Consider the following 13,202-nt stretch of genomic DNA (forward strand, 5'->3'; position numbering starts at 1 on the left):
CGCCGGTTACGTCACTTCCGGTCCTCCACGGCGGCGCTGTCAGTGTCAGAGCTAGCAGGGAGAGAGCTGCCGCCACGTTTTACAGTGACTCGACGGCCGGGAAAGTGACTTTAACACGACGCGGTTCGGTCTGTGCGTGTCTGCGGGAGCAGACCCTCATGGGCGGTGTTTGCGTGGTCGCTGCGTGAATCGTGAAAAAGAAAAGAAAACTAAAAAAAAAAAAAAAACCCAGGGTTGAAGGCTAAAGGGGTAGCACGTTGTGTCCTCTCGTCGGCGGGCGCCGTTAAGTGAGCACGTTAAAAGTGGGTCGCCAAACGGGCTCGTTTCCAGATCTGAGACCTCGCTGAACCGGGCCGTCAGGATGCCATGCCACAACCAGCAGCTGAACAGCATCAACAGTGGACAGGAGTATCCCATGAAGCAGGTGCGCTTCGCCAACAACAACAACAATAGCAGCAGCAGCAGCAGCACCAACAGCGAGCCCGCAGTTCTGACCGCCCCCGACCCCACCGGAACCCCACCTCAGCCGGCCAGCCAGGACAACCTGGGACCCCAGCTCAAGCTGCTGCCTCTCAACGACCAGATCCGGGAGCTGCAGACCATCATCAGAGACAAGTGAGCCCCGACACACACATGCAGGCCTCAGCAGATCCCAGGAGCTGGGCTCGCGCATCAAGTGGCTCTGTTTTGGTTATGTTTCACACGTGTTAAGGCATTGCTCTTTGTTGTAAATGTGTGCAAATACATGTAAATATGCCAACTAGAGGTCTTTGATACAAATCAGAATAATCCAAGCAGGGGAAAAAAAAGCACCTCATAAAGATGAGATTGTATCTAAATCCTCAAACCAAGACGCAGATGATCTGATCCCCTAAACATAAACTGACAGTAATCATGATTGCTATCTGATACTCAACTCGAATTAAGATGGAAGCTTGCTGTCAACACCTTTTTTGATCAACCAGTTTTGTATTGATCTCAACCAGACGATGTAGGGTTTTTTTTTTGTAAACTTTTGTAGGAAATGAATCGTAAATATACACATCTGAAGCTGGAATTAGTACAAGGATCAACTTCTTTTCTACATTCTGATAATCATTATTGCTGTTTTTTCTTCTTTTAAATGTTAAGAAATACTCATTTGTTCAATTAGTCTTTCAATTTTAGCACAAATCAAATGCATAGTAACGTAATGTTTTTATCAGCATAACATGTATAATCAAACTTGATTAAAACACTATTCAGGATTTTAATTTCACTTCTGAAATTCAAAATATGTCCCATCTTCAGAAAACATCTGGCTTCACTAAAAAAAATATCAATATAATAACATAGTTGTTGAGCTAAGAAAAATATAGATTTCTCATTTCAACCAGACTGAAGAGAAAGATCAACCCATCTTTCAGGGCTTTGGAGGTTGCTTGAGCCAGTCCCAGGTAACAGGGTACTTCATCGCAGGACAAAGAGATACGCTGCCACACGCTCACACCTTTGAGCAATTTCGAATCACAAATATGTAGTTGGACTGTGAGAGAGAGAAAAATACGTACGCTTGTGTGTGTTCCAGTCTTGTGATGAGAGGGTGAGAGGAGTTGCATCTTGTTACACATTGCGGCCCAATCTGTTCCACAGAATGAGGAACATTTTCACAGAATTTTTTTTTTTTTTTTCTTGTTGAATATTAACCATTAACCTGGATTCATCTAATCAAGGTTATCTTGATGATTTCAGGACAACCAGCAGAGGAGATTTTGTGTTTTGCGCGGACCGGCTGGTAAGCCCAGGACATATTTGTTGCGTACTTGGTGTGCATGCTTAGTTATGTAATACAACACCATTGGGTTGTTGTTTTTTTTGTCTAACAGATCAGACTAGTAGTTGAAGAGGGCTTGAATCAGCTCCCGTACTCGGAGTGCACTGTGACCACACCAACAGGTGAGGAGTTCTCTCTGCGATACGTTCGGATTAAAGAACGGGGTTAGAAACGGCCTGCGCTCCGAAGCATGAACAATTTAAAAAGAGCTTTGCGAACATCGGGCTGCCAGTTCTCCTTATAGCTCGAGCATATTATATTCCTGAGTGGGCACATTCAGAACGGCTCCATTTGTCACTGTTCCTACTTCATTTTTTTTCCCCTCAGGGTACAAGTATGAAGGTGTCAAGTTTGAAAGAGGCAACTGTGGCGTCAGCATTATGAGGAGTGGTAAGTTCAACCTGCTGTAACGCACCTTCCAAATTGGAGTCTGTCTGTTGTACGGCTGTGTAATAAGTCTTCTCTGCATATGTGAACTGTGTTCCCAAGCTGCACGCTCTGTTCCGAACATATTCATCAGGTCGACCTGTCATCTGACCTGGATCCTATATTGTTCCTTTCCCTTGGTGAATCTAAAACCAATTGATCGTTTGAACAGTAAATTAGACAAGAGAATTCAGCTTGAGGAGCGTTTCAGAGCGACACATTTTTGTACATTTCACCAAGAATGGTGAAGAGGTTGCATTCAGCAGCAAACACTCGATTATTCCTCATTCTTCCTCAATGAATTGATTCATATCGTAGTTTTATGGAAGACTTGTTGACGGTGTTACAGAGTGATAAAAAGAAAAATGTTGATGCTGGCAGGTGTAGGATCCAAACTTTTAGAAGTGGTATTATAACGTTTAACTGGCAACATACGAGCAGATCGTTTGTAAACTGATCCAGAATTTCTTTTTTAATGACTCTCAGAAGTGTCTTTTTCCCTCATTTTAAATGTACATTTAATACACCTGTTTTTTTTATCCTGGCTCTTCACTGGAATCTGCATATATGCACTTTTCTATTAGTTTTATTATTGATCACTTATTGAAGCGCTTGGACATCTTTAGAGTCGTGTTCAAGCACATTTTTAGACTTTTTTTGGCTGATCTTTGAGACTGAAACACTCTTGTATATGATTTAAATACAATAAAAGCTGTTAAACTCTGGGACAATTACTCACTTGATTTGTATAAATAATTGCCTATACACTGTTAGGTTCTTTCCCACATTATAATATGGTATTTGCAGCAGAGGAACTTTTATTTGACTCACAACATACAGTTCGCTGCTAGAATTGGACATGAACATTTGTGGCAGTTATGAAATATTGTCACTTACTTCATTAATAGTTAAATAAAGATATTATTTCAACTTAATTCTACACATTAGGTTTTCTTATTGAAATATACAATTTAGAAGAACATCATCCATGTTTTTTTGTTTGTTTTGTTTTGTCTTTAGTCGGCCATGGTGCACTGGTTTGTCCTTCTTCAGAAGGGGAGATTGTAAATCATAAGTGCAAGAAGCAGGACTGTTGGTCATGGCTGTTGATAGAAAAACAAAGAACGGGCTTAAAGCTCCCCCTCCCTCCAGAAAGCCTCTCAGTCACAGTTGCGTTGTGTTCGTCTTCCCTCAGGAGAGGCCATGGAGCAGGGTCTCCGTGATTGCTGCCGCTCCATCCGCATCGGCAAGATCCTCATCCAGAGCGACGAGGAGACGCAGAAAGCCAAGGTCTATTACGCCAAGTTCCCCCCCGATGTGTACAGAAGAAAAGTGCTCCTCATGTACCCCATCCTAAGTAAGTGGCGGACGGCTGAGCCCGGTTTATCTGCCTGATGACTGCAGTGTACCGTCTTCAGTAGCATGCAAATGTCAAGAGACGTCCAATTTTGTGCAAATGCAGAAGCAGTTTTATGCATTTCATTCATTTGGCGAAATCTCCCTGAAGTTGACCTTCACCACAGACTCTGCACATTTTCACATCATACAGGCCCATTCACACAGCTCTGATAATTATAGCTCTCATGGGGGAAATTATACAGTGTCTAGGAGATAGCCACCAGGCTGCTGAATAGCATAATGAGGGCCAACAAAAATAGTATCTTAATAGCCCCGGCTTTCCAATGTCACAAGGCAGCGTTTGCCTGTACTGTTTTTGAAAATTAAATATGATGGTGGCCAAACCGCCTGAAGGTGTATTTTTATCCTGTCAGGTTGATGGAACGTATGGTTTCACTGATGCGTGCCAACAGGGCGACAAATGAAAGCCTGCCATGTGCCGAGACTATGGGCGGATTCATCAGCACACAACCCCGGGACCTCTGTGACATGCTATAATGTATTGGCGAGCCCATTTCCATGCCTACTAGAAATCCTATTACTATCCAAACTCTGGAATTTGAATTGATAACCGCTTAATGAAATATCCTGTATCGAATAACAGTAGTCGCCCAATTATGAGAACTCAATTAACACACTCATTTCTCCCCGATACTCCCATGTCTCCGTGCATATACACCGCTTTATATGATTTGTTGTTGCAGGTGTTTGTGTTTTAAAAAAAAAAAAAAGAAAGAAAGAAATTTGGCAAGTGAAATGTGACAATGCAAGGGTATGACAAATGTTAAATGAAATAAAAAAAACACAGCGAATGCTAAAACAGTATGGGTTTCTGTACTCAACAAGAGAGGACCAGATTTTTTTTTAATATATAACAGGAAATGTTGCGTCAATCTGTAGTACTGTGAAAGAAACACATCAGATCTGATTCATCTGGTTACTTCACTACTTGGTTTCCAGATATTCACGGTCACATGAGTGCTCGTTGACATATTTACGTAAAAAGCACAACAAATCTAATCTCTTCGATTTATGCACCTAAATCATTGTGAGTGTTAAATGAACCCTGCTTGCGTATTAATAAAAGGAGACGCGTTGACGGAGCGGGAGCACAGAGTGAACCTGACGTTCCCTGTGTCTGCAGGTACAGGGAACACCGTGATCGAGGCGGTGCGGGTGCTGATCGAGCACGGAGTCCAGCCCAGACACATTATCCTCCTCAGCCTCTTCTCCACTCCTCACGGTAAAGCGCCGCAGCCGTCTCAGCAGTTCACTCTTGTTCGCACACTTGATCCTCGCCCAGTGCCCTCTCCACCCGTCTTGTCTTCGCGAAGGACGGCCGCAAACAACAACAGCAGCAGCAGCAGCAGCATCAAATGTCTGAGTGGTCTTGGAGGAAATGACTCTCCCAAGAGGAGTCACCTTCCCGGGGTTTAGATGAAATGCTGGGAGTTAATGGGTAAACCAGAAACACCCATTCAACCGTGAATCTTCTATACTGCCTTATCTAACCTCAGGTTGGTTAAGGACATTTTCTCCCTGTTAAAATGCCAGTCCGTGTGGCATTAAACGTAACGTTCATGGATTATTATTGATTTAAGCACTCTTGACCTTCCTTTTGGCGAATCTGTTATGCCGCCATAGCGTGTAACAAGAGTCTCCTATGCATTTCGCGGTCCCTTGTGTATACAGTGCGTCACCTTTGCTCATTCCTCGAGGTTCCCGCAGTGTCGCCTCAATGATAATCTAAAGTCTGCATAATCAGCTCACTGTTTGCCCCCAGTATTTCTATATTTAATGAAGCTATTATCAATAGTGAAACCAAGCAGAGCATTGCAATAACTTTGGAGACGAGAGTTCAGCCGATAATGATAATTTGATATGAATCTGAGCTGACAGACCTTTAGAGTGAGGTTCACATCAATGTTTAGATATTCGCATTTTGTTTGTCACTCTCTCATCCTACTATAGTCATAGCAGACCACAGTTCACAACAGAACAGCAAGCAAGAGTTGCTGTACACTCCGCGCTCGGCGCCTAATAACACAAAGATGAAGTGGCAACCACCAACCAGCTGGTGAAAATAGCGGAGCTTGAAAAGATCTCCCTCAGGGGCTGGAAGAGACTAAAAAAAAAAAATCCAAACTCAAACCGGGTGAATGTGTATGTAAATAAGCCACCGATTGCTGCATCAACTTGAAAGGTAACAATATGTCAGCGCTGTGTTCACAGCTTGTTTCTAAAGCCCGAGGCTGCTTTTCACTTTCCTGTCATCCAGTCATGAGCCGACATTTCACACTAACCTACCTCGGAAAGGAAAGCATATTTTGACTGGTAGTTTCTCTAACGGCTCAAGCTCCTTTTCCTCATTTCTACCACAGCCACGGTAAGGCAACAGACGGCCGGTTCCTAACCTGGAGTCCAGGACTCGGTATTTGAGATCCATTGCTTTCTCTGCGTTTGCACATTTCAGAGAAAACATTTTTCAGAGACTTTGCCGAACAGTAGATTCACACTTGTTTTAGTTCAGAGGGCCTTTTATAGCCCGGCTCCATGTTAACAGGAGAGCGTAATAACCTATAAATACCACAAAGTCAGGCGCTCTGCGCAAGGGAAACAAACAAAGGGGGGGGGGGGGGGGGGGGGGGGGCTGTAATACATTATTAGAGCAGTTTTTAAATATATGACTGATTATGTGTGTTTCTTCCAGGAGCCAAATCTATAATCCAGGAGTTCCCTGATATCACCATCTTGACCACAGAAGTTCACCCTGTAGCTCCAACACATTTTGGACAGAGGTACTTTGGCACCGATTGAACTCCGGACAACCTGAGGAACATGATCTGTAAACTGTTTTGGTTATATTTGTTGTATTCTCCATCTTGTACCTCATGTCCTCCTTGTTGTGCCAAATACTGCTTTTCCTCAAAGCTCCTCAGCGGATTCATTAATCTGATCAATTCTATTTATTATGTTTTCTTTTCTTTTGCCGTGTATACTGGTGTTATAAGCCGAAAACAAAACGGAAACATGTCAAGAGCTCAGCTGGGATTGTTTTATTTTGCATGTTACAACAACTGATGGATCAATAAAGAATTTATATTTGTTTACAGACAGAAGATGAAATGAAACTGTATTGGGTTTTTTTGGTAGCTCTCAGGTGGCGTAGAAGGGAAGCACCACAATCACATACTGCAAAGACAGTTCAGAAGAGACCTTTCTAGTAGTATTTAACTCCCACCAGCCAACTTTTTGTTTGTTGACTTACAATGTTATAAATACCCACAATCTGAATTCAAAAGCACACCGTTTCAACAGTTTTAAAGCAGCGGTTCTCAAAGTGTGAGGCGAGCCTCCCTCTCAAGGCTCCGCAGAGCAAGAATCTGGTGAATACCGTTCAAAGACTCAAGAGTAGAAGGAATTTATGCACGTTTATATTGCTTTGCAGACTAAATATGAAGATTATGAAAGCCTTTAGTGCAAGATTGGTATATAGTCGTCTGTGGATATCAACAACCTGTGGAAAAATAAAAGTCGGTATTCGCCTTCAAAGTACTTCATGGTGTGAGACAATACTTGCAGCATGAGAGTTGGGGGGGGGGCTGTAATGTGCTTTAAGCTGGGAAGGACTCGTCCTTACCGAACTTTGAGAATCGCTGGTTTAAAGTGTCACCCGAAGGAGCAAAATATACAGACACTGCCTGCAGCAGGTTATGAATGACTGAACTCAATATACAAGAAAAACGCTGAACATTTTAGAACGATAGACGAGACAACATCCACATCTTTCCTAACGTTTTACACACTTTCAAACCCGAAATCATGACTGACGACACAACGTACAGAATTAATCTCAGACATCAGCACCGTTCGATTTGGTTCCCCCAACATAGAAAGAAAAACACACACAAAAAAAAGAAAATCTGATGAAGCAAATTAAAGTGTCGAGATCAAACAGCTTAGAGGTTTAATGAAAGGCCCAAAATTATCCTCACACTGATAATTGAGTGTACTCTGACTCCTAAAGTACACTTGGCTAAACACACAAGTCCAAAAACAAATTCTCCACCTGGACAATCTGTTTCATTGGTTTTAAAAAGACATCAACACAGGTACAAAAGAAATTTAAACATATTGCAGGAGTGGACCGTCCTCTGCCAACCAGTGGACGAGAATCAGCCCTTTAATATTTATGTACAGTTATCTGAATATTTAAAAAGGAACAAAAATGGAAAACGCCCTGCATCCACACATTCGCCAAGGGCCGCTGATAACATAGAAAACAACCAGGACAATTCAATAAAAGCATTTCCATTCAGTTACACCCTTTTAAAAAATAAAGAAAGTCATGATAAACTAATGAGGATATGAGTATCGGAAGAAAAAAAAATAGACTGCCATAATAGTCATGTTTAAATATATTTATCTCTTGTGAGCAAATTATACTACATGTGCATCTCAAAAACAAAAAAACGATCGACACCATTGAAAAGCTAATTATGTTTTTAGTTATTTCCATATGCATAGGATATAAAGCAAATGGTTTTACAGTAAGTATGACCTCCAGTCAAAAAGTATAAAAAAAAACTATTCATCCTATGAAATATTTTTGGAACACTGCATTTTGGAATTTCATGCCTTATTAAGGTGTAATAACATAACAAAAATAGCCTCTTTAAATACTTCGGTATTCACAGAGTCTTCGAAATGCACCTGTAGTCTGATTTTTATCACACGTTGGATGAATGGCATTCTGTCTGCAACATGGATGATGAATAATTAAAAGCAGGTTCGGTTCCTCCATAAATAAGTGCCTCAAATGTTGGCACGGTGTACGGACGAGCGGGATGACGAAGAGGAGGATACATTCGGAGGAGAAACCAACTCCCAAAAGGGGCTCTAAATATGAATAAGGCGCAGGTTAAGTCAGGTACTCTTGTAAGCTTCTGTTCTCCAGTAAATAAATAAAAGTCGATTCTTATGATAATATCCGGTAGAAACCGGAAAATCGCTACACAAGGGATCTCAGAAGCCTTTGTGGCGTCAGATGGGGCGAAGATACGACCCTGTACGGGTCACGCTGTAAACTCAACCCAACTCTGAAACGAACCAACAGTGTTGGACAATTCCCAAGCAGTGACGTTGATAATCCCACTGAGGTCAAAGCCTTCAGCCTGACCAACAACCAGAAGCAAATACATGAAAAAGTGTTGCGCTTGATGTGTGCGTGAGGTCATCCTTGACATTTCTATTATTTTCTTATATAAAACTGATGCTGCTTGTCCATCTATGAGAGGAGACGTGGCGCCGCTGCTGGTCATCCAGTAACTTCTTTTTCTTTTTCTACATAATCGTGTAAAACTCCAGGTTAAAATTGGCAATGACAATCCAAATGCTGATTTCAATCCACTTGTTTGGCCCCCTTCAGTGTGTCCCAACATTCACGTGATTTGGAATGCATTTTGCCTTGCGCGCGTGTGCGCGTGTGCGTGTGTGTGTGTGTGTGTGTGTGTGTTTTGGTGTGGGATATCAGTTTACATCTTCTGCACCAGTGTAAATTATTCCTCCATCTCTATGGTAACTGAGGGGTCGGCATCCTCAACTGGAAAGAAAGACAAGAACATTTCAGCATGCAAATTCATTGTGATTTTTTTTTTTTTTAGCGGTTGTTTTGAAGCTGGGCGCTCGCAGTGCTTCTCTTACGACCACCAGGTGGTAGCAGAATATTGTGTTTGGAATAGAAATGCAGCAGCGTGTTGGAGACTGCTGTTTACAGATCTGAACAAATAATCTGAATAAATAATCAGCTCATGTGCGGTCTGGTGTAATTACTGGGTCGTGGAGGCCTGGGCCATGAAGAAAAAGTTAACAAAAGCACTGTAGTTTCTTGTTTTCTTTTCTTGGTATAAGATGACCAGAGCAAAGCACTGATATGCCGTGCTGCATTGTAAAAGGGGAGTTTGTCATAGAAGTAGTGAAAGCAACAGGCAACAACTAGAGTGTTTCAGTTCACTATAAGAATCACAACTGATCTTGAACATTTGAAATCAAACTTTGTTTTTAATTCGTTCACAAATGCAGGGAACCTATGTTGACGTCAACGTTTACCTGGATTTATTTAACAGCCTTGCCACTAGCAGCACAAAGGTAAATTTAAAAAAAGTTTGACTTTTAAGAATGACACATTATAGAATTTCTTTTTCTTTTTTTTTGTTAACCCAAAGTGCCAAAATCTCTGAAAGGAAATCATCAGCATTTCTGCTTCCACTAAACTCCCCTCCTGACGTATTTCATCTAAATGTGGTATGAAAACACTACTTGGTGAGCTTAAGCCCTCCCGGCATTTGTAATCAGCTGATTACAAATGTTTTGATTCATCTGCCTTATATGTTACGTAAAAGACATTGAGAGGCATTTGTGTCGCCGATACCAGAGTCTGTTCGCGCATAAATGTCACAAGAGACGAGAGGAAAACTCACCCAAGCTTCCTTCTTCTGACCCGTCGTCAGACTCTGCCCACATGTCTTCATTAGACAATAACGGATTGCGAGACTCGGAGCTGCGATTCTTCACAGGGAAGTAGTGGCCATTCCCTTGGCTGTCACGTGTGAAGGTACAAAAAGGATAGGGAAGCGAGTTAAAGGTCAAAACAATGACCTCATTTCACTGTTCATCTGAGCCTCTGTGGCGTTTACAGGGTTTAGGAGGGGTTTTGAAAAGGCGTATATGTGAACAATTTGGTGGAACCCACCTTGTAAAGACAGGAATAAACCACAGTCTCCTGTCCTCTCCAAATACCTGCTCCAGGTTTCTGCGTACACCTACGTTGAAGCCATTTCTCTCTGGCCCGTTGACGAAGACTGGAGCCGAGAAGGCCTCTGGAAACAAGAACAGGACATGTAGGTGAGAAGCACACGTTCCAGTTTCAATTCTCAGGATAGTATGCGCAAAGGCAATATTTTCACCTTTATTAAAATAAGGAAGAGCCATTTCATAACACACTTCTTTTTTTTTTTTTTTTCTCTTTTCAATAAATATTTAAATCCTCACCTAAAGTGGATCTGTTTTTGGCGACCAACCAACAATGGTAGCCAAACAGGAACATGAGACTGACGAAGAACATGAGCGCCACAAACATGAGGAAGAGGACGTGGAACTTTGCGGGCCCATTTGGCAAAACCCCCTGAGAGAGAGAGAGAGAGAGAGAAGTAGAAACCCGAGTAGATGAGGGGCTTTAGAAAGCCACAAACTGTGACACGAGGCTCAGCTCTTAGGGACTCCAGAAACACAATAGTGCCAACAAATAAACTACTTCAAGCCAAATGCATAATTACATTATCAGATGTTACGCATGAGTGACAAAGAAACACAACTCACCACCCAGAACTTCAGGAAATACTGAAAGACTGTTGCGGCAATGAAGACGCAGTATAGCATGGAGTAGGACAGGAAAAGGAGGAAAAACTTGTAGTTGGAAAAACCAACACAGTTGTTCACCCTGAAACGGGGGTAAAGATGGTGTAAGAACCAGACAAACCACACAAACTTCCGCCATCAATGATTTACGGGCTGTTTGAGTTCCTACCAGGGACAGTGATGGTCCATCTTCAAAACACACCTGAAAAAAGAAGAAACAAGTTTTTCGTGACAAGAGTAAAATACATTGTTTACGCATATGATATCTCACGCATGACTAAAATGTCTACAAATTTTAATTTCTTTCAAGTGTATTCTGACGGCTATATTCTTGTTCCGTCAACTGAGCCATTGCACTGATTGGTCACTCAGATATCCTTTGCTGGTCACAGTATGCCAACGGAGCAACGATGTCTAATTATCACAACAGTGCGAGGACAACAAGTATCTCTCTGCCTTGGTTAAGCTCTCTCGCTCAATGAATTGGGGAGGAAACAGTGTCTTACGTTTCACAAACCGAGCAGTGGTGACAGCGGTCGGGCTTCAGCACCTGGCAGCGGTCGCAGAACCTGATAGCTGGGGACGAGAGGATGACCACTTGGATGAATGACATTTGAGCTGCGCTTACCCTTCGCACACTTCCTGCAGCCGAGGCTTTCGTCTGAGCAATCAGCACTAATGAAAGAGATACAGTGGCTGAGCACTCTGGATGGGGATGCTCAGGGGAGCCCGCAGAACTAATTGCCCTACCTACCCAACCTACTCGCCTTCGCCACGCACACCGATCGCGTAGCGCGGCTAATGTGCCCGGCTGCTTTGGACCAGCGGTTCTGATATATACGGCAGATACATGAGACTGTCTGACGGAACTCACCTCCAGACTGAGCACGAGTGAAGATGGGGAGCTTCTTAGCAATCTCAACCAGGATTTGTTTCTGAGCATCTGGCCTCTCTTCCATCTCGTATCTTTGCTTGTCCGAGTAGGACAATTGAAACTAAACAGACACAAATTAATGAATAATCACCACTTTCATCTGATTTGTCAAAATATCACTGACAATACAGAACCATATATCCAGGTGAAAATGTCATATATATATATACATTGTACCTTTTTGCATGGCGAGGCAGGAGGGGTGAAGATGGACTTCCAGTATGTCCAGGAGAACATCACAAAACAAACGTGAAACACCAGCAGATAGACCACTGCAAGCAAAAAACACACAGCCACAACTCAATAGAGAGCATCAGCTTATTGCAGAGCAAATCAGCTTCAGCAAAGACATGACATGCCAGCTCACCTTTCTCCAACGTATTCTTGATTGTAACTGTTGAAACAGGAACATGACATTGTCGGTGATCGTAAACAAAACACAGACAAATCAGTGGAGGGAAAAGCTAACACGACTAGCTCGTTTGTAGTCAGCTGTAAACAACACACTACTTTCTGATATAAAACAAGAGTCGCGGACGTGACAAATAAAAATTAATATTTCCGAGGTGATAAGGGAAACTAATGTCATTGTGATCAAGGCTCACACCCTAAGCCGCTTCCGTATTGTTCGCTAACATTATTTGAGTCCACACTGCTGTGCGGCGGTAATCTGCGGCAAAAAAAAACCAACAACACGAGAAATCACAACAAAACGAGCACAGACCCCGCATACTCACAGTGACACAGCTCAAACACGTAGGCATAGTAGGACCAGAGCACCACGGCGGTGATGATAAGGACGGGAATCCAGGAGAAAACCCTCTGACAGCATCTCAAACCTCTGGAGAGAGCCATGACCCATCGAGCCTGCGGCTGCATCGGCGCTCCACTGCAATGCCTGGCTGCTATTTAGCCATCCGTCACATCGGGGAGCGATTCACTGCACTGAAGCGTCGGTAAAGTTCATATTCCGATTAAAACGTGTTAATTACGCAAATAGAATAAGATAAGTTAAGGGACAGCGATACCTTAAACATAACAGACGTGGTGAAATTGGCATAAGCCGATCATAAAGGGATAAAAACGATTAGATACCTTAAACATAACATTAGTTTTCTATTGAGATTATAGTCAATTCACGTAGTAATTGTTCGGTTCTGTGAAAGTATGGACAGTTTCGTAAGGATAACAGAAATATTATTGTATATCACAGTT

General features: G+C 42.5%; 2 protein-coding genes across 2 annotated transcripts; one reads left to right on the top strand and one right to left on the bottom strand.

Annotated features, from left to right (window-relative positions):
* Positions 1 to 32: 32 nt before the first annotated feature.
* Positions 33 to 7,447, top strand: uprt (uracil phosphoribosyltransferase (FUR1) homolog). The gene is made up of 7 exons (XM_080502185.1): positions 33 to 615; positions 1,732 to 1,774; positions 1,866 to 1,935; positions 2,141 to 2,203; positions 3,435 to 3,596; positions 4,782 to 4,880; positions 6,348 to 7,447. Exons 1-7 carry the CDS (start codon positions 362 to 364, stop codon positions 6,452 to 6,454), a joined length of 798 nt encoding a protein of 265 aa, XP_080358311.1. The 5' UTR covers positions 33 to 361; the 3' UTR covers positions 6,455 to 7,447.
* A 186-nt stretch (positions 7,448 to 7,633) lies between these two features.
* On the bottom strand, positions 7,634 to 12,842 carry LOC308134446 (palmitoyltransferase ZDHHC15B-like; the record flags this gene model as incomplete). The annotated part of the gene is made up of 11 exons (XM_080502184.1): positions 7,634 to 9,239; positions 10,117 to 10,235; positions 10,389 to 10,515; positions 10,688 to 10,820; positions 11,015 to 11,135; positions 11,223 to 11,255; positions 11,560 to 11,629; positions 11,928 to 12,048; positions 12,165 to 12,259; positions 12,355 to 12,381; positions 12,725 to 12,842. 11 exons carry the CDS (start codon positions 12,840 to 12,842, stop codon positions 9,196 to 9,198), a joined length of 1,008 nt encoding a protein of 335 aa, XP_080358310.1. The 3' UTR covers positions 7,634 to 9,195.
* Positions 12,843 to 13,202: the final 360 nt, after the last annotated feature.

This window comes from Blennius ocellaris (assembly GCF_963422515.1).
Source record: "Blennius ocellaris genome assembly, chromosome: 9".
NCBI classification, from domain to species: domain Eukaryota; kingdom Metazoa; phylum Chordata; class Actinopteri; order Blenniiformes; family Blenniidae; genus Blennius; species Blennius ocellaris.